The sequence below is a fragment of the Coregonus clupeaformis genome, unplaced genomic scaffold (genome assembly GCF_020615455.1).
Source record: "Coregonus clupeaformis isolate EN_2021a unplaced genomic scaffold, ASM2061545v1 scaf0743, whole genome shotgun sequence".
NCBI classification, from domain to species: Eukaryota; Metazoa; Chordata; class Actinopteri; order Salmoniformes; family Salmonidae; genus Coregonus; species Coregonus clupeaformis.
This window is the reverse complement of record NW_025534198.1, coordinates 209,645-235,650: the sequence shown is the minus strand read 5'-3', so window position 1 is coordinate 235,650 and position 26,006 is coordinate 209,645. Positions and strand designations below refer to the sequence as shown.

Here is a 26,006-nt window from a genome sequence, read left to right as displayed (position 1 = left end):
AGTGCACCAGTCCCTCCTGCAGCAAAGCAACCCCACAGCATGATGCTGCCACCCCCGTGCTTCACGATTGGGATGGTGTTCTTCGGCTTGCAAGCCCCACCTTTTTCCTCCAAACATAACAATGGTAATTATGGGCAAACAGTTCTATTTTTGTTTCATCAGACCAGAGGACATTTCTCCAAAAAGTATGATCTTTGTCCCCATGTGCATTTGCAAACCGTAGTCTGGCTTTTTTATGGCGGTTTTGGAGCAGTGCCTTCTTCCTTGCGGAGCGGCCTTTCAGGTTATGTCGATATAGGACTCGTTTTACTGTGGATATAGATACTTTTGTACCTGTTTCCTCCAGCATCTTCACAAGGTCCTTTGCTGTTGTTCTGGGATTGATTTGCACTTTTCGCACCAATGTACGTTCATCTCTAGGAGACAGAACATGTCTCCTTCCTGAGCGATATGATGGCTGCGTGGTCCCATGGTGTTTATACTTGCGTACTATTGTTTGTACAGATGAACGTGGTACCTTCAGGCGTTTGGAAATTTCTCCCAAGGATGAACCAGACTTGTGGAGGTCTACAATATTTTTTCTGAGGTCTTGGCTGATTTCTTTTGATTTTCCCATGATGTCAAGCAAAGAGGCACTGAGTTTGAAGGTAGGCCTTGAAATACATCCACAGGTACACCTCCAATTGACTCAAATTATGTCAATTAGCCTATCAGAAGCTTCTAAAGCCATGACATCATTTTCTGGATTTTCCAAGCTGTTTAAAGGCACAGTCAACTTAGTGTATGTTCACTTCTGACCCACTGGAATTGTGATACAGTGAATTATAAGTGACATAATCTGTCTGTAAACAATTGTTGGAGAAATTACTTGTGTCATGCACAAAGTAGATGTCCTAACCGACTTGCCAAAACTATAGTTTGTTAACAAGAAATTTGTGGAGTGGTTGAAAAACCAGTTTTAATGACTCCAACCTAAGTTTATGTAAACTTCAGACTTCAACAGTAAGTGATAAGTGATTAAAAAAAATTACTTAATGAAGAGAATAAGCTTTTTAAATACATAGAATGCGACACAAATGGCACCCTATTCCCTATATAGTGCACTACTTTTTACCATATCCCTTTACACAGAATGTCTTTGTTCTGAAGTTCACGATCCTTTTTACAGAATATCTTTGTTTTGATAACCTGCTCAAGTTGACCATCCTTTACAGAATATCTTTGTTTTGATCACCCGTTGTAGTTGACCATCCTTTATAGATTGTCTCCTCTCTGTGATCACATAATGCTGCCAGGTTTTATCCATGGAACGGATGTGTTCCTTAGCCTTCACCCTCAGTGCTGCGATGCTGGTACTGTGTTCCAGGTCCTTAGCAGAGGGTACTTATCATTGAAGCTGGGGGGGCACTGGTAGGGTGGCGGGGCCATAGACTGCATCCCCTGTACCATCACCTGGTGCACCATACCATGTCCTGGTGGACTGTCGAGGAAGCCATGGCTGTGGCTAAGGGAGTGGGAGTGGTTGGGGTAGGCAGGCTGAAGGTGAGGACCCTGCCCTAGGCCTGTATATCCGGGGATAGTGTGCATTGGGGTGGCGCTGGGCATGGACAAGGCCAGCCAGGGGTCCAGGGGTAATGGGTTGGACATGGGCCCCACATTGGAGGGCATGGGCGGCCGGTTGAAGGACAGCATGGGGAAGTTGTGGAGCTTTGTTGAGCTGGAGTCCATCTTCTCCTGACGTCTCCACTTAGCCCGACGGTTCTGGAACCACACCTGGACACGGACAGAGAGGATACCCTAGTATTAGTCTAAAGTAGTCACTCAGTAGTGTACACTACATCGTATTACAATAATAGTAGTAATAATAGTATTTGTAGATTGTGTTGTTGTTGATGTTTTACTTCAATGTAAAAAAAATGGCCTGGACTAAACTATTCAGAATTCAAATCAATTTGGTTGGAGGCAGGTGATTCTCGTTTACTGTGTAATTTATCTCACCTGTGGTAAGTTGCCGGTGCCTACTGGTTAAAAATAGTAATTGAACCAGTTTTAAAAAGAGAAAACAGAACATTCTGCTCCACTCCATTTTAAAGTGTATAGTGATAGTAATAGTAGTACTAGATAGGAGGAGGCTCCATACAGTATTATTAGTGTATAATGATAGTAATAGTAGTATTAGATAGGTGGAGGCTCCATACAGTATTATTAGTGTATAGTGATAGTAATAGTAGTACTAAATAGGTAGAGGCTCCATACAGTATTATTAGTGTATAGTGATAGTAATAGTAGTATTAGATAGGTAGAGGCTCCATACAGTATTATTAGTGTATAGTGATAGTAATAGTAGTATTAGATAGGTAGAGGCTCCATACAGTATTATTAGTGTATAATGATAGTAATAGTAGTATTAGATAGGTGGAGGCTCCATACAGTATTATTAGTGTATAGTGATAGTAACAGTAGTACTAGATAGGTAGAGGCTCCATACAGTATTATTAGTGTATAGTGATAGTAATAGTAGTATTAGATAGGTGGAGGCTCCATACAGTATTATTAGTGTATAGTGATAGTAATAGTAGTATTAGATAGGTGGAGGCTCCATACAGTATTATTAGTGTATAGTGAGAGTAATAGTAGTATTAGATAGGTGGAGGCTCCATACAGTTTTATTAGTGTATAGTTATAGTAATAGTAGTACTAGATAGGTGGAGGCTCCATACAGTATTATTTGTGTATAGTGATAGTAATAGTAGTATTAGATAGGTAGAGGCTCCATACAGTATTATTAGTGTATAGTTATAGTAATAGTAGTATTAGATAGGTGGAGGCTCCATACAGTATTATTAGTGTATAGTGATAGTAATAGTAGTATTAGATAGGTGGAGGCTCCATACCTGGACAGTATTATTAGTGTATAGTGATAGTAATAGTAGTACTAGATAGGTGGAGGCTCCATACAGTATTATTAGTGTATAGTTATAGTAATAGTAGTATTAGATAGGTAGAGGCTCCATACAGTATTATTAGTGTATAGTGATAGTAATAGTAGTATTAGATAGGTAGAGGCTCCATACAGTATTATTAGTGTATAGTGATAGTAATAGTAGTATTAGATAGGAGGAGGCTCAATACAGTATTATTAGTGTATAGTGATAGTAATAGTAGTATTAGATAGGTAGAGGCTCCATACAGGACTAGAGTACTGTACTGTAAGATGTCCAGGACCAGAGTACTGTAAGATGTCCAGGACTAGAGTACTGTACTGTAAGATGTCCAGGACTAGAGTACTGTAAGATGTCCAGGACTAGAGTACTGTAAGATGTCCAGGACTAGAGTACTGAAAGATGTCCAGGACTAGAGTACTGTACTGTAAGATGTCCAGGACTAGAGTACTGTAAGATGTCCAGGGCTAGAGTACTGTAATATGTCCAGGACCAGAGTACTGTAAGATGTCCAGGACTAGAGTACTGTACTGTAAGATGTCCAGGACTAGAGTACTGTAAGATGTCCAGGACTAGAGTACTGTAAGATGTCCAGGACTAGAGTACTGTACTGTAAGATGTCCAGGACCAGAGTACTGTAAGATGTCCAGGACCAGAGTACTGTAAGATGTCCAGGACTAGAGTACTGTACTGTAAGATGTCCAGGACTAGAGTACTGTAAGATGTCCAGAACTAGAGTACTGTACTGTAATATGTCCAGGACTAGAGTACTGTAAGATGTCCAGGACCAGAGTACTGTAAGATGTCCAAGACTAGAGTACTGTACTGTAATATGTCCAGGACTAGAGTACTGTAAGATGTCCAGAACTAGAGTACTGTACTGTAAGATGTCCAGGACTAGAGTACTGTAAGATGTCCAGGACTAGAGTACTGTAAGATGTCCAGGACTAGAGTACTGTACTGTAATTTGTCCAGGACTAGAGTACTGTAAGATGTCCAGGACTAGAGTACTGTACTGTAAGATGTCCAGGACTAGAGTACTGTAAGATGTCCAGGACTAGAGTACTGTAAGATGTCCAGGACTAGAGTACTGTAAGATGTCCAGGACTAGATGTCCGTGGTCCTCTGTAGCTCTGCTGGTAGAGCACGGCGCTTGTAACGCCAAGGTAGTGGGTTCGATCCCTGGGACCACCCATACACAAAAAAAACAAATGTATGCACGCATGACTGTAAGTCGCTTTGGATAAAAGCGTCTGCTAAATGGCATATTATTATTATTATTTATTATTTATTATTAGTGTATAGTGATAGTAATAGTAGTATTAGATAGGTGGAGGCTCCATACAGTATTATTAGTGTATAGTGATAGTAATAGTAGTATTAGATAGGTGGATGCTCCATACAGTATTATTAGTGTATAGTGAGAGTAATAGTAGTATTAGATAGGTGGAGGCTCCATACAGTTTTATTAGTGTATAGTGATAGTAATAGTAGTACTAGATAGGTGGAGGCTCCATACAGTATTATTTGTGTATAGTGATAGTAATAGTAGTATTAGATAGGTAGAGGCTCCATACAGTATTATTAGTGTATAGTTATAGTAATAGTAGTATTAGATAGGTGGAGGCTCCATACAGTATTATTAGTGTATAGTGATAGTAATAGTAGTATTAGATAGGTGGAGGCTCCATACCTGGACAGTATTATTAGTGTATAGTGATAGTAATAGTAGTACTAGATAGGTGGAGGCTCCATACAGTATTATTAGTGTATAGTTATAGTAATAGTAGTATTAGATAGGTAGAGGCTCCATACAGTATTATTAGTGTATAGTGATAGTAATAGTAGTATTAGATAGGTAGAGGCTCCATACAGTATTATTAGTGTATAGTGATAGTAATAGTAGTATTAGATAGGTGGAGGCTCCATACAGTATTATTAGTGTATAGTAATAGTAATAGTAGTATTAGATAGGTGGAGGCTCCATACAGTTTTATTAGTGTATAGTGATAGTAATAGTAGTATTAGATAGGTGGAGGCTCCATACAGTATTATTAGTGTATAGTGATAGTAATAGTAGTACTAGATAGGTGGAGGCTCCATACAGTATTATTAGTGTATAGTGATAGTAATAGTAGTATTAGATAGGTGGAGGCTCCATACAGTATTATTAGTGTATAGTTATAGTAATAGTAGTATTAGATAGGAGGAGGCTCCATACAGTATTATTAGTGTATAGTAATAGTAATAGTAGTATTAGATAGGTGGAGGCTCCATACAGTATTATTAGTGTATAGTGATAGTAATAGTAGTATTAGATAGGTGGAGGCTCCATATATTATTATTAGTGTATAGTGATAGTAATAGTAGTACTAGATAGGTGGAGGCTCCATACAGTATTATTAGTGTATAGTGATAGTAATAGTAGTATTATATAGGTGGAGGCTCCATACAGTATTATTAGTGTATAGTGATAGTAATAGTAGTATTATATAGGTGGAGGCTCCGTACAGTATTATTAGTGTATAGTGATAGTAATAGTAGTATTAGATAGGTGGAGGCTCCATACAGTATTATTAGTGTATAGTGATAGTAATAGTAGTATTAGATAGGTGGAGGCTCCATACAGTATTATTAGTGTATAGTGATAGTAATAGTAGTACTAGATAGGTGGAGGCTCCATACAGTATTATTAGTGTATAGTGATAGTAATAGTAGTATTAGATAGGTGGAGGCTCCATACAGTATTATTAGTGTATAGTTATAGTAATAGTAGTATTAGATAGGAGGAGGCTCCATACAGTATTATTAGTGTATGGTAATAGTAATAGTAGTATTAGATAGGTGGAGGCTCCATACAGTATTATTAGTGTATAGTGATAGTAATAGTAGTATTAGATAGGTGGAGGCTCCATACAGTATTATTAGTGTATAGTGATAGTAATAGTAGTATTATATAGGTGGAGGCTCCATACAGTATTATTAGTGTATAGTGATAGTAATAGTAGTATTATATAGGTGGAGGCTCCATACAGTATTATTAGTGTATAGTGATAGTAATAGTAGTATTAGATAGGTGGAGGCTCCATACAGTATTATTAGTGTATAGTGATAGTAATAGTAGTATTAGATAGGTGGAGGCTCCATACAGTATTATTAGTGTATAGTGATAGTAATAGAAGTACTAGATAGTTGAAGGCTCCATACAGTATTATTAGTGTATAGTGATAGTAATAGTAGTATTAGATAGGTAGAGGCTCCATACAGTATTATTAGTGTATAGTGATAGTAATAGTAGTACTAGATAGTTGAAGGCTCCATACAGTATTATTAGTGTAGAGTGATAGTAATAGTAGTATTAGATAGGTGGAGGCTCCATACAGTATTATTAGTGTATAGTTATAGTAATAGTAGTACTAGATAGGTGGAGGCTCCATACAGTATTATTAGTGTATAGTGATAGTAATAGTAGTACTAGATAGTTGAATGCGCCATACAGTATTATTAGTGTATAGTGATAGTAATAGTAGTACTAGATAGTTGAAGGCTCCATACAGTATTATTAGTGTATAGTGATAGTAATAGTAGTATTAGATAGGTAGAGGCTCCATACAGTATTATTATTGTATAGTGATAGTAATAGTAGTACTAGATAGTTGAAGGCTCCATACAGTATTATTAGTGTAGAGTGATAGTAATAGTAGTATTAGATAGGTGGAGGCTCCATACAGTATTATTAGTGTATAGTTATAGTAATAGTAGTACTAGATAGGTGGAGGCTCCATACAGTATTATTAGTGTATAGTGATAGTAATAGTAGTACTAGATAGTTGAATGCTCCATACAGTATTATTAGTGTATAGTGATAGTAATAGTAGTACTAGATAGTTGAAGGCTCTATACAGTATTATTAGTGCATAGTGATAGTAATAGTAGTATTAGATAGGTAGAGGCTCCATACAGTATTATTAGTGTATAGTGATAGTAATAGTAGTACTAGATAGTTGAAGGCTCCATACAGTATTATTAGTGTATAGTGATAGTAATAGTAGTATTAGATAGGTAGAGGCTCCATACAGTATTATTAGTGTATAGTGATAGTAATAGTAGTATTAGATAGGTGGAGGCTCCATACAGTATTATTAGTGTATAGTGATAGTAATAGTAGTATTAGATAGGTAGAGGCTCCATACAGTATTATTAGTGTATAGTGATAGTAATAGTAGTACTAGATAGTTGAATGCTCCATACAGTATTATTAGTGTATAGTGATAGTAATAGTAGTTCTAGATAGTTGAAGGCTCCATACAGTATTATTAGTGTATAGTGATAGTAATAGTAGTACTAGATAGGTGGAGGCTCCATACAGTATTATTAGTGTATAGTGATAGTAATAGTAATATTAGATAGGTAGAGGCTCCATACAGTATTATTAGTGTATAGTGATAGTAATAGTAGTATTAGATAGGTGGAGGCTCCATACCTGGACACGGACCTCAAGGAGGTTGACCTTCATGGCCAGCTGCTCCCGGTTGTAGACGTCAGGGTAGTGGGACTTCTCAAAGGCCTTCTCCAACTCATGGAGCTGGAAGGTGGTGAAGGTGGTGCGGTTACGCCGGTGCTTCTTCTTAGGGTGGTCCTCCTTTGGCGGCTCAGGGGACTTTCCCTCGCTGTCCACCCCCTTCTGGAGGTCTCCCAGGTCCCCGTCACACTTGTCCCTGGAGAAAAGGCCTGACTCTGAAGGTAGACAGTAGAACAGGAGACACAAGTGTTTGTTTAGATATCTGTATTTTGCATGGGAGCTCTCGATTCATCCGGCAGTGCCAGTTCTACTTACCAAAAGTGGCCTACTGTGCAGCTCTCTCTATGGGTGATGTCATAATGTCCGTCTTTCACTGCATTCCTCTGTCCCAGTAATCCCATGGGGACAGATGCCACCTGTTAAACCTGAGTGTCCTCATGTGCCCTGGGAATGGACAGCTCTAATCTACACCAAGACTGTACTTGTCCTCTGCACTGCCCCAGTCCAGATCATATTTTCTAAGAAAACAGGGTGAGGTTGAAGCCCCACTACACATGGCTGATGGATGGTAGGATCCAACCTTGTCCAAATCAAGTCAGTCGATATCCAACCAGCTATATCTTATCCAAGCCTGGTCCTAGATCTGGTTTTGTAAAGGTAGAAACATTAAGTCCAACATTTTAGCTATACTGTAGTGATAAACTGTAGTCTCTGAATCTTGAGAAAATGACAACCCAAGCACTGTATGCTTTCAACTGTCCCTGCCTTTCCTCCTGGATGAGGTTAGCACCGTATGCTTTCAACTGTCCCTGCCTTTCCTCCTGAATGAGGTTAGCACTGTGTGCTTTCAACTGTCCCTGCCTTTCCTCCTGGATGAGGTTAGCACCGTATGCTTTCAACTGTCCCTGCCTTTCCTCCTGGATGAGGTTAGCACTGTGTGCTTTCAACTGTCCCTGCCTTTCCTCCTGGATGAGGTTAGCACTGTATGCTTTCAACTGTCCCTGCCTTTCCTCCTGGATGAGGTTAGCACCGTATGCTTTCAACTGTCCCTGCCTTTCCTCCTGGATGAGGTTAGCACTGTGTGCTTTCAACTGTCCCTGCCTTTCCTCCTGGATGAGGTTAGCACTGTGTGCTTTCAACTGTCCCTGCCTTTCCTCCTGGATGAGGTTAGCACCGTATGCTTTCAACTGTCCCTGCCTTTCCTCCTGGATGAGGTTAGCACCGTGTGCTTTCAACTGTCCCTGCCTTTCCTCCTGGATGAGGTTAGCACTGTGTGCTTTCAACTGTCCCTGCCTTTCCTCCTGGATGAGGTTAGCACTGTATGCTTTCAACTGTCCCTGCCTTTCCTCCTGGATGAGGTTAGCACCGTATGCTTTCAACTGTCCCTGCCTTTCCTCCTGGATGAGGTTAGCACTGTGTGCTTTCAACTGTCCCTGCCTTTCCTCCTGGATGAGGTTAGCACCGTGTGCTTTCAACTATCCCTGCCTTTCCTCCTGGATGAGGTTAGCACCGTATGCTTTCAACTGTCCCTGCCTTTCCTCCTGGATGAGGTTAGCACCGTATGCTTTCAACTATCCCTGCCTTTCCTCCTGGATGAGGTTAGCACTGTGTGCTTTCAACTGTCCCTGCCTTTCCTCCTGGATGAGGTTAGCACCGTATGCTTTCAACTGTCCCTGCCTTTCCTCCTGGATGAGGTTAGCACCGTATGCTTTCAACTGTCCCTGCCTTTCCTCCTGGATGAGGTTAGCACTGTGTGCTTTCAACTGTCCCTGCCTTTCCTCCTGGATGAGGTTAGCACCGTATGCTTTCAACTGTCCCTGCCTTTCCTCCTGGATGAGGTTAGCACCGTATGCTTTCAACTGTCCCTGCCTTTCCTCCTGGATGAGGTTAGCACCGTATGCTTTCAACTGTCCCTGCCTTTCCTCCTGGATGAGGTTAGCACCGTATGCTTTCAACTGTCCCTGCCTTTCCTCCTGGATGAGGTTAGCACCGTATGCTTTCAACTGTCCCTGCCTTTCCTCCTGGATGAGGTTAGCACTGCGTGCTTTCAACTATCCCTGCCTTTCCTCCTGGATGAGGTTAGCACTGTGTGCTTTCAACTATCCCTGCCTTTCCTTCTGGATGAGGTAATCTAAGTAAACACTACTCATTTTACTGCAGAGAAGTGAAAGTCTTAGATATACAGTACCAGTCAAAAGTTTGGACACACCTACTCATTCAAGGGTTTTTCTTTATTTCACTATTTTCTACATTGTAGAATAATAGTGAAGACATCAAAACTATGAAATAACACATATGAAATAATGTAGTAGCCAAAAAAGTGTTAAACAAATCAAAATATATTTTATATTTGAGATTCTTCAAAGTAGCCACCCTTTGCCTTGATGACAGCTTTGCACACTCTTGGCATTCTCTCAACCAGCTTCACCTGGAATGCTTTTCCAACAGTCTTGAAGGAGTTCCCACATATGCTGAGCACTTGTTGGCTGCTTTTCCTTCACTCGGCCAGGTCATCTGATGCAGCACTCCATCACTCTCCTTCTTGGTCAAATAGCCCTTACACAGCCTGGAGGTGTGTTGGGTCATTGTCCTATTGAAAAACAAATGATAGTCCCACTAAGCGCAAACCAGATGGGATGGCGTATCGCTGCAGAATGCTGTGGTAGCCATGCAGGTTAAGTGTGCCTTGAATTCTAAATAAATCACTGACAGTGTCACCAGCAAAGCACCCCCACACCATCACACCTCCTCCATGCTTCACGGTGGGAACCACACATGCGGAGATCATCCGTTCACCTACTCTGCGTCTCACAAAGACACGGCAGTTGGAACCAAAAATCTCAAATTTGGACTCATCAGACCAAAAGGACAGATTTCCACCGGTCTAATTTCCATTGCTCGTGTTTCTTGGCCCAAGTAAGTATCTTCTTCTTATTGGTGTCCTTTAGTAGTGGTTTCTTTGCAGCAATTCGACCATGAAGGCCTGATTCACAGTCTCCTCTGAACAGTTGATGTTGAGATGTGTCTGTTACTTGAACTCTGTGAAGCATTTATTTGGGCTGCAATCTGAGGCTGGTAACTCTAATTAACTTATCCTCTGCAGCAGAGGTAACTCTGGGTCTTCCTTTCCTGTGGCGGTCCTCATGAGAGCCAGTTTCATCATAGTGCTTGATGGTTTTTGCGACTGCACTTGAAGAAACTTTCAAAGTTCTTGAAATGTTGTTTCTCTTTGCTTATTTGAGCTGTTCTTGTCATAATATAATATGGTCTTTTACCAAATAGGGCTATCTTCTGTATACCACCCCTACCTTGTCACAACACAACTGATTGGCTCAAACGCATAAAGGAAAGAAATTCCACAAATTAACTTTTAACAAGGCACATTTGTTAATTGAAATGCATTCCAGGTGACTACCTCATGAAGCTGGTTGATAGAATGCCAAGAGTGTGCAAAGCTGTCATCAAGGCAAAGGGTGGCTACTTTGTAGAATCTCAAATATAAAATAGATTTAGATTTGTTTAACACTATTTTTGGTTACTACATGATTCCATATGTGTTATTTCATAGTTTTGATGTCTTCACTATTATTCTACAATGTAGAAAATAGTAAAAATAAATAAAAACACTGGAATGAGTAGGTGTGTCCAAACCTCTGACTGGTACATTTTTTTACATTATAGTCATTTAGCAGACGCTCTTATCCAGAGCCACTTACAGTTAGTGAGTGCATACATTATTTGTATTTATTTATTTTATTTTTCATACTGGCCCCCGTGGGAATCGAACCCACAACCCTGGCGTTGCAAACGCCATGCTCTACCAACTGCCGGCCATTCCCTCCCCTACCCTGGACGATGCTGGGCCAATTGTGCGCCGCCCCATGGGTCTCCCGGTCGCGGCCGGCTACGACAGAGCCTGGATTCAAACCAGTGCTAGCTGCGCCACTCGTAAGTCTTAGATTGTTTTGGTGTTATCATTATATGAACTGCTATTTCACTGATTTTGTTGCTGTATATGTTATAGATGTTTATGAGCAGTTATTAGCACCTATTTTGTGCATTAGAATGCCTCATGCATGTCTCATAATGCATTATAAGTGTTCTTATAATACATTATGAAGAGGGTATTCATAGGAAGTGATACCTTGTCTCCATGTAATAAACAGCAGCCAATCACCCAATCAATCAATTAGTTAACCAATAACCGTGGTACTGACCGTGGAAGGCAGAGTGCTGGGTGCTGTCCCCCAGACTGGGGAGGTGTCTGTAGGGGTCTGACTGGCCCTGCTTCCCCTGGTGGTCCTCCAGGCCCTCAGTGTCCACTTTATGGGTCCATTCGTACCCTATGGGGGTGAGCAGGGGGTCCTGGTCCTTACTGAAGCCCAGGGTCAGGTCAATGCTGTGGACCCGTCCTCCTCCGCTAGACCCCCCTCCCTTCACCATGTCATGGTAGTTGTCTGGTAACAGGCAGCCATCGTCCTTCATTCCCAAGGTATCCATTGACAAATGCGTCCAAGAAAAGAAGGATGATGTCAAAGAGCACTTCGATGGGGGATCCAGATCTGTCTGTCCTTGGATTTCCTGTCAGTCTGCAAAACAGGGAAAGTTAGACACGTTATGTATAGCTAGCTACATTTATCAACAGGGCTAATAAAACATGGAATGGACCAGTTCTAAGATTATATAGTAAATCATCTTTGACCCTTGAAACATGGGTCTATGAATAAATACTGTAGTTACTTTCCCCCCCAAAAACATATAAATCTGTCTTTGATTTTATAATTTTTTAGGAGAGACAATAGATGCATTCAAATGAAGTAGCCTATACCTTATGCCCATTGGAAAAACAGACTGCAGCGAAATTAAATGAAGAATTATCTTAACAATAATGATATCTTCCAAAACAAATAGTAGTTTCAACTAAGCGGCAGTAGTTCTATCAACTCAAAATAAACAGCAATAATATCACTAGCAGCATGTGTAAATGTACTTACCTCTATCCAGGTAACTTAGTTACAGTACACATCCTCTACCAGTGCTGAGCCAGGCGTTGTGGCTCCTCTCTCTGACAAGTTGTAAATGACTGTGGATGGGAGTTCTGTTAGCAGCGCACCTAATCCTCCCAACCGGCTAAGTCCTCGAAAGTCTGTAAGCATATACAGTGAGCAAAGTAATAAGTATTGAAATTCTCTGTAACAAGGCAACGGAGTTCCTCCCTCTTTTGGCTCCCTGTCCTGTGGTCCAGGTGGAGTGGGCGAGGCCCATCACCGGAGCTCCTGAGGCCTACAGGTGTGCCATGTTTAATTTGACCCGTTTCTCACAGCAGGAAAATAATCCTGCAGCAACAGGACATGTGAATTATTATGTGGATTATAATTAAATGGACATGTTTCTAGGTGTTGATAAATCATTTTGTTAGGGCAAATCAAGTCTGAGATTTTAAAGTGGAAATTACAAACTTTAGAAGCCTCTTCAAATATTGAATAAACGACAAGTTTGCATTTCCTGCTGTGCCAGAAAATTCTCTATGACAACAGTGACCAAATTAAGATAGCACATATAGTCAGGTCCAAAATGATAGGCACCCTTGATAAAGATGAGCAAAAAAGACTGTATAACATAAACAATACAAATACTGAGCTACATTATATATACAAAAGTATGTGGACACCCCTTCAAATTAGTGGATACGGCTATTTCAGCCACACCCGTTGCTGACAGGTGTATAGAATCGAGCACACAGCCATGCAATCTCCATAGACAAACATTGGCAGTAGAATGGCCTTACTGAAGAGCTCAGTGACTTTCAATGTTGCACCGTCATAGGATGCCACCTTTCCAACAAGTCAGTTCGTCAAATTTCTGCCCTGCTAGAGCTGCCCCGGTCAACTGTAAGTGCTGTTATTGTGATGTGGAAACGTCTAGAAGCAACAACGGCTCAGTCACTGAAGCACGTAGCGCGTAAAAATAATCTGTCCTCGGTTGCAACACTCACTACAGAGTTGCAAACTGTCTCTGGAAGCAACATCAGCACAATAACTGTTCATCGGGAGCTTCATGAAATGGCTTTCCATGGCCGAGCAGCCGCACACAAGCTTACCATCACCATGCGCAATGCCAAGCGTCGGCTGGAGTGGTGTAAAGCTCGCCGCCATTGGACTCTAGAGCAGTGGAAAAACGTTCTCTGGAGTGATGCATCATGCTTCACCATCTGGCAGTCCGACGGACGAATCTGAACGCTACCTGCCCGAATGCATAGTGCCAACTGTAAAGTTTGGTGGTGGAGGAGGAATAATGGTCTGGAGCTGTTTTTCATGGTTCGGACTAGGCCCCTTAGTTCCAGTGAAGGGAAATCTTAACGCTACAGCATACAATTACATTCTATACGATTCTGTGCTTCCAACTTTGTGCCAACAGTTTGGGGAAGGCCCTTTCCTGTTTCAGCATGACAATGCCCCCGTGCACAAAGCGAGGTCCATACAGAAATGGTTTGTTGAGATCGGTGTGGGAGAACTTGACTGGCCTGCAGAGAGCCCTGACCTCAACCCCATCGAACACCTTTGGGATGAATTGGAACGCCGACTGGCACCCCTGTTTTCAATAACTTTCAATACCTCACCTTGCGAGGATAATGTTTTATGAGATTGGACACATTGGGAGGGTTCTTATACAGAGGAGGCTGGTGGGAGGAGCTATAGGAGGACGGGCTCATTGGAATGGAATAAATGCAACAGTCAAACATGTGGTTTCCATATTTGATTTTATTCCATTCCAGCCATTACAATGAACCCGTCCTCCTATAGCTCCTCCCACCAGCCTCCACTGATCTTAGACCATTCCTCCATACAGAATCTTTATAGATCCTTGATATCATTCGTCTGCACTTATGGACTGCCCTCTTTAATTCAAACCACAGGTTTTCAATTGGGTTAAAGTCTGGAGACTGAGATGGCAATTGCAAAATGTTGATTTTGTGGAATAACTATTTATTTGTGGATTTTGATGTGGAAGGGAGTGCTCTGTCCGTACACTCCACACCTCTACCCTTGATTAGAACTAAACGCACCAGGTGGGCCGGCGAGACAGAGGAGTAAGTCGCTCTGGATAAGAGCGTCTGCTAAATGACGTAAATGTAAATGTAGAGTGCGTCATTAGTGGCCACCGTCACATTGTGTAGAAAAGAGAACAGTAACAGCTGGGACTCTCACCACTTGCCTCCTTTTCTAGGTTTCATGAAGGAATCTCTTTCTGAGAAGCTGTAGCGGCAACCTGCCAAGCCCATTAGAAGTGAATATGGGCGCTAAACTCTGACATGATTTCTGACAGGTTGTAGTTATACACGTGCCATTAGAAGGGGATTTGGATGCTAAACTCCCGAGACATGATTTCTGCCGCGTTCACGTGTTAGACGGAACTCTGACATTTCCAACGCGCTAACTGGTTTTAGTGATACATACACATATACACGTGCCACGTTTTACCAGTTAGCAAGTCGGAAATGTCAGTTTCGACTAGTTCGTGAACGTAGCAGAAATACCTGGGTTGAATGGTGCAGATGTAGGAGTATCGCGTTATTCACAACCCACGCTGTTAACAGGGCAGGCCTCCGGTTTTGACTAGCAGAAGTGACTTTTCGTAGCAGGTTAGGAGAATTTACGCAGCCGGTTAGTATAATTAACGTGGCAGGTTAGGAGAATTAGGTTAACGTTAGGAAAAGGGTTAGGATTAGCTAAAATTGTCCCCGACTTAACTCGGAACATATCTAGCCGGCCCTGAGAACATCCTCCGTTTCCACTGTGATTCAGCGTGTAAATAGCAGACCAGATGTACAGTGGATAATCCCACCACTTTAGCTCCTTAGCCCCTTAGTCTACAGGCCATGGTGCTGTACATTGCCAATTGTTTCAGGCATTATTGCCAGTAAGCGTTTCTAAGTAACTCCTTGTCTTAGTGGAATTGGTTTCGATAAGCTCTTTGGCTTTAATGTGACCAGTACTGGCCAGAAGATCCAGGGTACAGTCTTCGCCAGGCACTGCCCGCATCAACGGTGCCAACCAGGTAGCCACACACACACACACACAAATGTATTTAATTATAATTGTTCACGGCTGTTGACGTTGTTTTGTCTGCAGTTTTAGACCCCTTCGTAGATAAAAAAAAGGTATTGAATGGAAGACGCTGAAAATACATTGGCATCCTGACCTGGGAGTACAGTGCTTTCTCTACCGTGCCACAGGATCTGATTTTGCTTTCCATATTAATAAATAAACACTGAAATAATGAATCAACGTCTGATGTCTTGTTGATATGCTGTACAATTCATCTAAAAATCAGTCCATTTCTGGAAATGGAGGTAGTAGCTAGTATCATTACGTAACAAAATAGAATGGCGACGTTGTCAAATTAGAAGGACATACATTCCTGTTCAATTGGAACGTTCCGTGCCGGCTGGACCTGACCGAAAGATTTACAGAGTGTTGTTACACGGTGTGATGTGTTGATGATCACAAGTTTACTGGAGAACGGAGACCAAGTAGAGACTTTCGGACAAGGTGGATAATTGTATAATATAAGGCAGTTTATTCAGAGGTAAAGATATCTGTAAATAGCGTGCACGGACCCGTTCGTCAATCTCGTAGGGAGATATCTGAGAGAGCGAGCCCCTAAACATTGTGTGCTGACATTTTATACAATAAAATGAAGTAGGTTGATTCTAGTAGTTCTGATCTTCTGATTGGTCCTGATGAGTTGGGCGAGGTCACCTCCAGGCTAGTGTCACTGTTGCATTGACGTGGGCTTCCACCCACGTCAATTTAGAACCTGCACATACCTTGGCTATCTTAGCTTTCAAAGTTTGATTGGCGCGTTCCACGAGGCCCTGAGATTGCGGCCGGTACACTGACCCAAACTTGTGCACAATGCCGAACCTCTCCTCCACCTGTCTCAGGTGTTGGTTACTGAAATGGGACCCGTTGTCGGATCGAATTTGTCTTGGAACCCCATACCTTGGTATGAGTTCAGTCTGCAGCCACTTAATAACTGACCTAGCATCCTCACGTGCTGTTGGTATTGCCTCAACCCATTTGGAGAATCGATCTACCATTACCAATAAGTACCTTTTCCCATTAGTTACATTATCAGCCCCCCATGTCAGTGTAATCTATGCTAATGTCCTGAAAACATGCATTAGGTACTGGGTATGAACCCATGGGTGTTTGGAAAGGTTTCTTTGGGTTGTGGCTGCCACAAATGCTGCACTCATCACAAAACAAGTCTGTCATGTCCTTAATGTGTGGGTGCCACCAAATATGGGAAACCTTCTGTAAAGTTTTGAGTTTCCCTTCATGGGTGGGCCCATGAGCCTCACGTATCAGCTCGGGACAGAGATTAGCTGGGGCCACCAACCTGCCGTCATGGCATCTCCAAAGTTCATCAGGTCCTTTGGTGGCTCCATTCTGTCCCCATACCGAGTGCTCATACGGGCCCGCTGTGAATTGTAGTTCCTTTATGTGTTGGTCTGTGAGTTCTGTTCTAGCTGGTTGAGTCTGCAGCACCATCTGTCTTGGAGTGTAGCCCCCAGCTTTCTTGGCTGCTTTGTCAGCTGCGTCATTTCCCTCGCTGACTTTGTTCTTGAGTTGCTGATGTCCTTTGCACTTCATGATGGCCACCTGCTCAGGTAGTGAGACTGCTTTTATCAGTCTCTCCATTTGTGCCTTGTGTTTGATCGGAAGGTTTCCTGTTGTGGTGAAGTTACGTCTGACCCATTGTGGTCCATCTGTATGGACTGCTCCATGAGCATATGCTGAGTCAGTGTAGATGTTCACAGTCTTTCCTTCAGCCTTTTCCAGGGCTTGAGTCAAACCAATGATCTCGGCTAGTTGGGCTGAGGCAGGTTGTGGGATGATGTCTGATTCCAGGGTCACGTGTGACCCGTCTGGAAGCTGCTGTACCACTGCATATGCTGCTATGTTCCCTTCTTCTCCTCTATAGCAGCATCCATCGGTGTACAACCATAGATCAGGATTAGTAAGGGGTTCGTTTCCCAAGTCTGGTCGCAGTTTCAGTTCCTGTGCCGCCCTCTCTTCGCAGGAGTGTGCCAACCCTTCTTCTGCATTGAGTGCGTCTGCCATGTTTTTGTCCGTGTTGACAAAAGTAATGTGTGATTGGGTGCATTTATTCTGGATTTTGTTCTTTCTTTCAGCGCTGAACGTGAATTCCTTGCTCATCAGATATGCTGCAACCCCATGGTGCGTATGGATTTCCAATTTGTGGCACATTACCAGGTGGGCGGTTTTTTCAATAGCTTTTGCCACTGCAGCCACGTACCTGGAACATGTTGTCTGACCTGCTTCAATATGGTCCAACTTAGAGGAATGATACATCAGTACTCTTCTCTCCCCCTCTTGTTTCTGAAAAAGGATGGAAGAAGTGAACCCCTCCTTTTCAGAAACATCAAGATGAAATTTGTTTTTGTAGTCGGGTGCTGTCAGAGCTGCTGCCACCGAGAGATCGGTTTTTAGGAGAGCAAATGCTGTTGATGCTTCAGGTGTCCAGGTAAGTGAGGAGTGTAAGTTTCTTGGTCCTGCTTCTCTCACTATTTCTCTCAGTGGTTCAGTCCTGGATGTGTAGTCAGGGATGTGGGTACGGCTGTACCCTGTCAACCCCAGGAAGGACAACATGCCTGACACTGTGATGGGACGTGGATGATGGAGTATGGAATCTCGGTGGGATTTCGAGAGACCAGCACCTTCTCCTGAGATTTCTCTGCCAAGGAAAAGGACAGTTCTGCGACAGGACTGGACTTTGCTCATTTTGACCTTGTAGCCTTTTACAGCCAAGAAGTCAAGTAGGGTTTTTGTCATTTGTAGACAGAGATCAGATGTGGGAGCCCCCCAGCAAAAGGTCGTCTACATATTGGATGAGTATCACTCCTTCAGGGATTTTCAATTCGGCCAGGTGTGTCTTCAAGATATGATTGAAGATTCCGGGAGAACACCTGTAACCCTGTGGAAGAACCGAATACGTATACTGTTGATGTTCATATGTGAAGGCAAAGAGAGGCTGTGAAGCCTCATCCAGTGGAATGCTGAAGAAGGCATTAGCCAGATCCACAACAGTGAAGTATTGGTGTTTTGGTGAGAGATTACTCAGTGTAATGTGAGGGTCAGGGACAGGTAGGTCAATGGGTGCAGTGACGTCGTTCACTGCTCGGAAGTCTTGTACCATCCGGTATGTTTCGCCTCCTGTTTTCAAGACTGGTAAGATTGGTGTGTTCCATGGAGACACAGTGCGATATATGACACGAGCTCCCAACAACCCATCTATGGTTGGTTTGATCCCCATGGTCTGTTCAGGTTTCAGACGGTACGGTGTTCGGTAGATAGGAATTTGTTCAGGGTTGAGTAAGGTGATGGTGACTGGTGCCACCTGTAGTTGTCCAACATCAAATGGGGTGTGTGTCCATATGCCTTCATCAATGGTGGAAAGCAGTGCTTGTGATGAGGGGTGGTCTGTGTAAGGTTTACCATGGTGTCTTGGGAGAGTCAAACGTTCAGGAAGGCAATGTTCCTCTGTGTCAACTGTCATAAACATCCACATGTTCTCAGTGGTGGCTTTGGTTATTCCTGGAGTTTGGGTGGGTTCCCACTGGAGTTTGGATGCTCTTCTGATCATAGGCCCAAGGCTCCTTGCCTCAAAACCGTGTCCAACTGCCAGTGTAACATGGGGAGCAGATTCTTCGCCCAGTAGGTACCAGGATTTCAAATGGGAAGGTAGGATAACCGGAGCAGCCACTCCTTCTTGTCCACACACTATGGTACAACATCTGATTGTTGGTGTCAGGTGCATCATGTTTTCATCCCAGTCATCGGTATATGGGTTGACATCATTGTCAGTCACATTAAGTGTACAGTGGATTTCAGCTTGAGGAGTCTTGTATGGGTGAAATGTGTAAATGAGTTGTCTCAGCTGGTTGAACTTGAATTGAACCTCAGGGGTTCCTTGGCCGGATTCGATGCACTTCAACCAGTATATTTCTTGGGTCAGGGAGAGCACTGGGGTTGGGATGATGGGTAGCATCAGCACCTAACTGGATGAACTGGTGTGGAGGTAATGGGATCAATGGAAACCTCCACACCCTTTTCGGTAAGGTAGATTGAACATTTCAGTTTGCACAATAGGTCCCTTCCTAATAGGTTGATTGGACAGTTGGGACAATATAGGAATTGATGCTTCAAATTGGAAGGGCCCCATTGGAAGAGCAATGGTATGGTCTTAGTGCCATGTTCCCCTCTAGGTGTCCTCCTTGCACCACGAACACAGGCGCTTGTACCACTGCAGGACTTAGGAATGGGTTATAAGGGTTAGTTGGAGGAGTGGGTGTGTATGCGGGTGGTGTGCTCTTCGCTTCCTGATGCAGGGTCGGATACAGTGGTGCTGAGGGCGCTGGTATGTCACTCATGGACTGTGTCCCCACTATTGGTGTTGTCTCAGTTGTGGGTTCAATCACCACACCCATCATGTCTGGTTTCTTGTATGGGTGTGCTCGTCGTGTTTCCTCAATTGCCCACGTACCTATCCTTAGCTCAGCCTCTGCTCTCTCTCTGTGTTTAGTCCCTTCCTTCTTGAATAAGTGAGACTTATTCCTTTCCACTTCACTTTCTGTTCCTTCCCTCACTGCCTCCCCTAGCTCTTTCTCCATAGAGGTGAGTTGCCCTTTAGACGGGGCACCCCCGCTAAAGTAACCTGCCTGTGTCCATTTGAGTTTCACTCCCTCCCACACTTTCTTCGCTGTCTTATACTGTTCTTTCCCTCCCGCTCTATCCTGTATTTTTTGATCTAGATATTCATTAAATTTGAGTTTTGGGACGGTAGTGGTTGCCATGGTTATACAGTTTATTAGACTATCTTGGTGCTCTTAGCCCGTCACTGGCCGAATCCAGCAATATATTCTTGGCGCTGACTGAGACTTATCTCTGATGTCCCACCCTCGTACACAAAAAATGTTCAATACTTTATTATTAGGAATTATTTTGCAAAAGGTATTATTGTTTTTCAATTATTCGAATTATTATATATTTTCCCAAAAGGTATCAGAACCGCCCTTTTGGAACAATATATTAACAAACCCGAGCGCTCCCAAAACAATCATCAATTTAATCCCAGGAATTATTTTGCAAAAGTTATTATTGTCTTTCAGGTACTCGAGCTATTATATATTTTCCCAAAAGGTATCAGAATCGCCCTTTTGGAAGAATATATTAACAAACCCAAGCGCTCCTAAAATAATTATCAATCTAATTCTAGGAATTATTTAGCAAAAGTTATTATTGTTTTTCAGGTATTCGAGTTATTATATATTTTCCCAAAAGGTATCAGAATCGCCCTTTTGGAAGAATATATTAGCAAACTCGAGCGCTCCTAAAATAATTATCAATCTAATTCTAGGAATTATTTGGCAAAAGTTATTATTGTTTTTCAGGTATTCGAGTTATTATATATTTTCCCAAAAGGTATCAGAATCGCCCTTTTGGAAGAATATATTAGCAAACTCGAGCGCTCCTAAAATAATTATCAATTTAATTTTAGGAATTATTTGCAAAAGTTATTATTGTTTTTCAGGTATTCGAGTTATTATATATTTTCCCAAAAGGTATCAGAATCGCCCTTTTGGAAGAATATATTAGCAAACTCGAGCGCTCCTAAAATAATTATCAATTTATTTTTAGGAATTTAGGAAATACCAACACCACAAGAGGGAAAAAGTACAAGTCAGCTTTTAGCGCAGCGGCTGCATAACAGGCAAAATAGGACTCGGTGGTCCTCTTAAAAGTTATCAACTAGTTAGTCTCATGAAACGGCCAATCTTACACAACATTCAGGTTAACATTTTCAACATTTACATTTTGCATTTACATATCAACATCAACACACGAATTCAGTTTGAGTTCCTCACAGTACATCTAGTTGAGTGCCAAGTCAACCATTGCCCGACTATCTGAACTTGTATTTTTATTTTATTTTATTGATTCTCCTCAAGGAGACTCCCAGTCGTTTAAACCATTCAACTGGCGTCTAGTCGGGAGAACCTTTTCTGGACTTGGATTCTCACGGAATTAACTCAACCCGACTATCTGAATCTTTTTATCAAGTCACCAGATCCTTCTCTTGTGGATCAAATAAAAGGGTCCATTTCTTGTGAACCAAAACCTCTGTAATAGGCTCCTCACTAGAGAGCCACACTTCAACAGAAAATAAAAGTCGGTCCTTCTCTTGTGAACCACTGTAACTAGACTTCTTCTCTTAGAGTCACATTTCAACAGTAAAAACCTAAGATTTCAGATATCAACAGTAAAAATAAAAGGGTCCTTCTCTCGTGAACCACAACCTCTGTAACTAGACTCCTCACCTAGAGTCACAATTCAACAGTAAAAATAAAAGGGTCCTTCTCTCGTGAACCACAACCTCTGTAACTAGACTCCTCACCTAGAGAGTCACATTTCAACAGTAAAAACCTAAAGAATTCAGATATCTTTACATATATGCCTTTTGAGTCATAATAGATATGTTATAAATTTAACAGTAATCCATACTCACGCTCAGTACTACTGATCTTAATTTGGTTTATCCTACAATACAATATGCAGATTTTGTTTTAACAGGTTCTGCTTACCTTTGTATTGACGTCCGTTTAGATCAGTTTCCTGAGGCGAGCTGGATTCCCGGCTGCTCCTGCGAACAGGTCACCCGTCCTTCCTGATCCGTCTCTTACTTGTCTCCTGTCTCTATCAACTTTTATGGACCGAATTCAGAGTTAGAAAACCATCCTCTGCTACCAATTTTGTTGATGATCACACGTTTACTGGAGAACGGAGACCAAGTAGAGACTTTCGGACAAGGTGGATAATTGTATAATATAAGGCAGTTTATTCAGAGGTAAAGATATCTGTAAATAGCGTGCACGGACCCGTTCGTCAATCTCGTAGGGAGATATCTGAGAGAGAGCCCCTAAACATTGTGTGCTGACATTTTATACAATAAAATGAAGTAGGTTGAATCTAGCAGTTCTGATCTTCTGATTGGTCCTGATGAGTTGGGCGAGGTCACCTCCAGGCTAGTGTCACTGTTGCATTGGCTCTGAGTCGGGTTCTCTGTCTTCAGATGTTCAGCCTAAGAGAAGGGGATTTTTGTGTGTGTGTGTGTGTGTGTATGTGTGTGTGTGTGTGTGTGTGTGTGTATGTGTGTGTATGTGTGTGTGTGTGTGTGTATGTGTGTGTGTGTGTGGGGGTGTGTGTGTGTGTGTCCTCAGAGCAAGAACTCGTGAGTTGGAAGAACTGAGAGACCTATGGCGTGGGTGTTGTCCTTAGCCACCTGCTGATAAGGCTGACAAGATAGAAGTCTTTTGTGCATTGTATTGAATACAAAGGCCCAACACAAAATGGGTCATGCACAAGATTTTAGTCAGACCAAGCTATAACATTATATATTTACTACGACAGTAGCCACACACACACACACACAAATGTATTTAATTATAATTGTTCACGGCTGTTGACGTTGTTTTGTCTGCAGTTTTAGACCCCTTCGTAGATAAAAAAAGGTATTGAATGGAAGACGCTGAAAATACATTGGCATCCTGACCTGGGAGTACAGTGCTTTCTCTACCGTGCCACAGGATCTGATTTGCTTTCCATATTAATAAATAAACACTGAAATAATGAATCAACGTCTGATGTCTTGTTGATATGCTGTACAATTCATCTAAAAATCAGTCAATTTCTGGAAATGGAGGTAGTAGCTAGTATCATTACGTAACAAAATAGAATGGCGACGTAAAATTAGAAGGACATACATTCCTGTTCAATTGGAACGTTCCGTGCCGGCTGGACCTGACCGAAAGATTTACAGAGTGTCGTTACAAGGTGTGATGGTAGGAGTGTCTAACTCATTGATTCTCATTAGAAGCCTGGATAATACACGGTGTGTTTTTATTTTATAATTAGGTCCATTATGTAGTTGTAAGACAAATCATTTCAGAAATGTGAGTTATAGATCTGTCATTCCAATTAAAAGGTAAACAGTAGATCCGTTCTGTGTATTTTACTTTCAGCTTAAGGACAGCTGAAAATACAATGTGTGTGGTTATTGAAGATATATTTCACAGCAGTTTAGGTGATAATGATTCTCTAGAGTCTACAGGGAATAGAGTCAGACACTCAGGCCCTCCATACAAAACAGGACCATGGAGAAGTGGGGGTTTTATGGATTTAATGGTCTCTGTTTAAAAGGTGATACACAGTACATACAAAAATACCTTTTCAAATACAACTTGTTGCCCTACAAAAACAACTGATAAATGACTTGTTAATCGTTTCTCAAAATGCACAACAAAAGAAGAGAGTTGTTGAAAACAGAGTGGTGTAAAAGTCATTGAGAGCCCTAAGCTGCTAGAATGGATGATATAAAATGGTAGAAATACACAAAGCAATAAGAAAAAAAAACATTAATGAAGAGAATACGCCTTTTAAATACATAGGGCACGACCCAAATGGCACCATATTCCCTATATAGTGCACTACTTTTGACCAGAGACCCCATGTAGGGAATTGGGTGCCATTTTGGGATGCATACAAGATGCTTTTCTGGAATTCCTACCGGGGTAGAATGTAGAGAGAAAACACTGTTTGGAAAGGGAGAGCAGGGACTGTACACACAAAGGTTCTCAGAGCACCACTGCTGATCAACAAATGGGTTTTGCCATTTAAATCATAACATTACATGGACATGGGGGACCTGATCCCAGATCAGCACTCCTACTCTGAGAAGTTTTGTGAGTGCGAGTCCTGAAATCTGATTTGAGAGGTCAACTCCTCGACTAGGCTGCATCTGAAAAGGGCACCCTATTCCATATATAGTGCACTTCTTTTGAGCAGGGCCAGATAGGGCTCTGGTCTAAAGTAGTACACTATGTAGGGAATAGGGTGCTATTTGGGACTTGGCCCAGGATGACCCCAGGAGACGCCATGTTTAAGAACCTCCACGGGAGGCGCTGAGGGCCAACACCCCACACTAAGGGAATTACAACACACACACACACACACACACACACACACACACATCCATCCTCACACACCAGCAAAAGCATTACACCCTTTACGCAACACAACTCCAGTGGTGAACCACCTCACAACCATTATCCTACTAGCTCAACACAACCCTCCATGTTTAGGACAGTCCCTGGGTTCTAGTGCTGCCTGGGGAACAGTACCCTACCCTTCTATAAACACACCTGATTCTACTAATGAGCTGCCCCTAAGGACTCTGGTTGGCTGAATCAGGTGTGTGAATCTAGTGTAGGGCTGGAGCAAAAGCCTACAATACCCAGTAGCTCTCCAGGAGGGTTGGTGACCTCTATTCTAGTGGGTGTCAAAGCTTGAGAGAACATACAGGATGTCCTGTTAACCTAGAGGGATCATACAGGAGGTCCTGTTAACCTAGAGGGATCATACAGGAGGTCCTGTTAACCTAGAGGGATCATACAGGAGGTCCTGTTAACCTAGAGAGGACATACAGAAGGAAAAAAGGGAGGTACTATCTGAACTTGTCCAAAAAGGAATGCTCATTTTAGGTTTCTGTTGCAAAACGTTTTGATACGTTGGGCCCAAATGAAAACGACCCAGGTGGATGAGTCTACTGGGTGGGAAGGCTGCGATTGGCTATCAAGGTCATGTTGTGATGCGGTTGACAAACAGTGGGGAAAAACAATACATTTTTTTAACTTTTTTTTTTTTTTTTACATTTTAGATCATAAAACTATAATACAGCTGTATGGAACGACTAAACGTCTGTGATTATTTTTCTCTTTTTAAAGACGAGCTATGTACAATAAACTACACCTACTGTAGAAGTTTTCCATTTGTCAAAACATTACGATGGTACAGAAGGATGTAGTAGCAAGCACCGACACGTTAAGGCCATTTAAAACACTGAACTAAACAGTAAAGGAAGAGGGGGTGGGGGGAATCCCCCCAAAAATAAATACATCCAACTCTTCTCCAACCCAATCTTAAATCAGCTCAACTGGGAAGGACCATAGAAACAGATGACATTTTTGGGGAAAAAAAAGGGACTGTCGTTGCCCATCGTCCAGTGACGGGGACGGGGGGGGGGTAGGAGAGTTAAAATCTGCGTCCTCACTAGGTTTTACCACAGTAGTCTTGATTTTGGATCTCTCAGGTCTGGAGCTAGTCAGTGTTGTAGGTCCAGGCCTCGTGGAGGAAGGGGTTTAGGAGTGGGACAAGGGGACGCTTTACCTGGGGTTACCTGTGCCTGTTGAGGGCTAGTCTGATTGAGTTCTTTACCACCCGCTGGTGGTTACTGCTGGGGAGGGGGGAGGTCACGTCTGGCAGCTCCATACTGGGAAGTCTCTGGAGAATGGACACATGCATGAAGAGACACACAAAAGCAGACACGCGCACACACATGCATGAACACAGACACACACATTATGAGATTTCAAATCAACGACTAATTTGAAGACTGCT

The 26,006-nt window shown here is 42.3% G+C and overlaps 2 protein-coding genes across 5 annotated transcripts in view; both read right to left on the bottom strand.

Annotated features, from left to right (window-relative positions):
* Nucleotides 1-1,269: 1,269 nt before the first annotated feature.
* Nucleotides 1,270-12,569, bottom strand: LOC121564973 (retinal homeobox protein Rx1-like). 2 transcript variants are annotated; one of them, XM_041875944.2, is made up of 4 exons: nucleotides 12,459-12,569; nucleotides 11,682-12,053; nucleotides 7,426-7,679; nucleotides 1,270-1,773 (listed from the first exon to the last, which is right to left on the bottom strand). In XM_041875944.2, the coding sequence occupies exons 2-4, from the start codon at nucleotides 11,962-11,964 to the stop codon at nucleotides 1,336-1,338; spliced, it is 975 nt and encodes a 324-aa protein (XP_041731878.2). In that variant the 5' UTR covers nucleotides 11,965-12,053; nucleotides 12,459-12,569; the 3' UTR covers nucleotides 1,270-1,335. The 2 variants fall into 2 exon arrangements, with proteins under 2 accessions (XP_041731878.2, XP_045072511.1); XM_045216576.1 differs by having other exon boundaries at nucleotides 7,438-7,679.
* Nucleotides 12,570-23,713: 11,144 nt separating this feature from the next.
* papolg (poly(A) polymerase gamma) overlaps nucleotides 23,714-26,006 on the bottom strand; it is a 29,248-nt gene continuing 26,955 nt past the window's right edge. For 2 of the 3 annotated variants that reach the window (XM_045216577.1, XM_045216578.1), the window contains exon 24: nucleotides 23,714-25,889. In XM_045216577.1, the coding sequence (XP_045072512.1) occupies nucleotides 25,782-25,889 (108 nt within the window). In that variant the 3' untranslated portion in view covers nucleotides 23,714-25,781. The remainder of the gene's footprint in view (nucleotides 25,890-26,006) is intronic. The other variant, XR_006659065.1, reaches the window with a different exon arrangement.

What these genes read in the sequence shown, in the direction of transcription:
- LOC121564973 (XM_041875944.2), bottom strand. Translation starts at nt 11,964, where the DNA reads ATGGATACCTTGGGAATGAAGGACGATGGCTGCCTGTTACCAGACAAC. An exon ending in CCAGCACTCTGCCTTCCACG is followed by an intron (nt 7,680 to 11,681) that starts GTCAGTACCACG and finishes GTCTACCTTCAG; the next exon opens with AGTCAGGCCTTTTCTCCAGG. An exon ending in TCCTTGAGGTCCGTGTCCAG is followed by an intron (nt 1,774 to 7,425) that starts GTATGGAGCCTC and finishes GTCCGTGTCCAG; the next exon opens with GTGTGGTTCCAGAACCGTCG.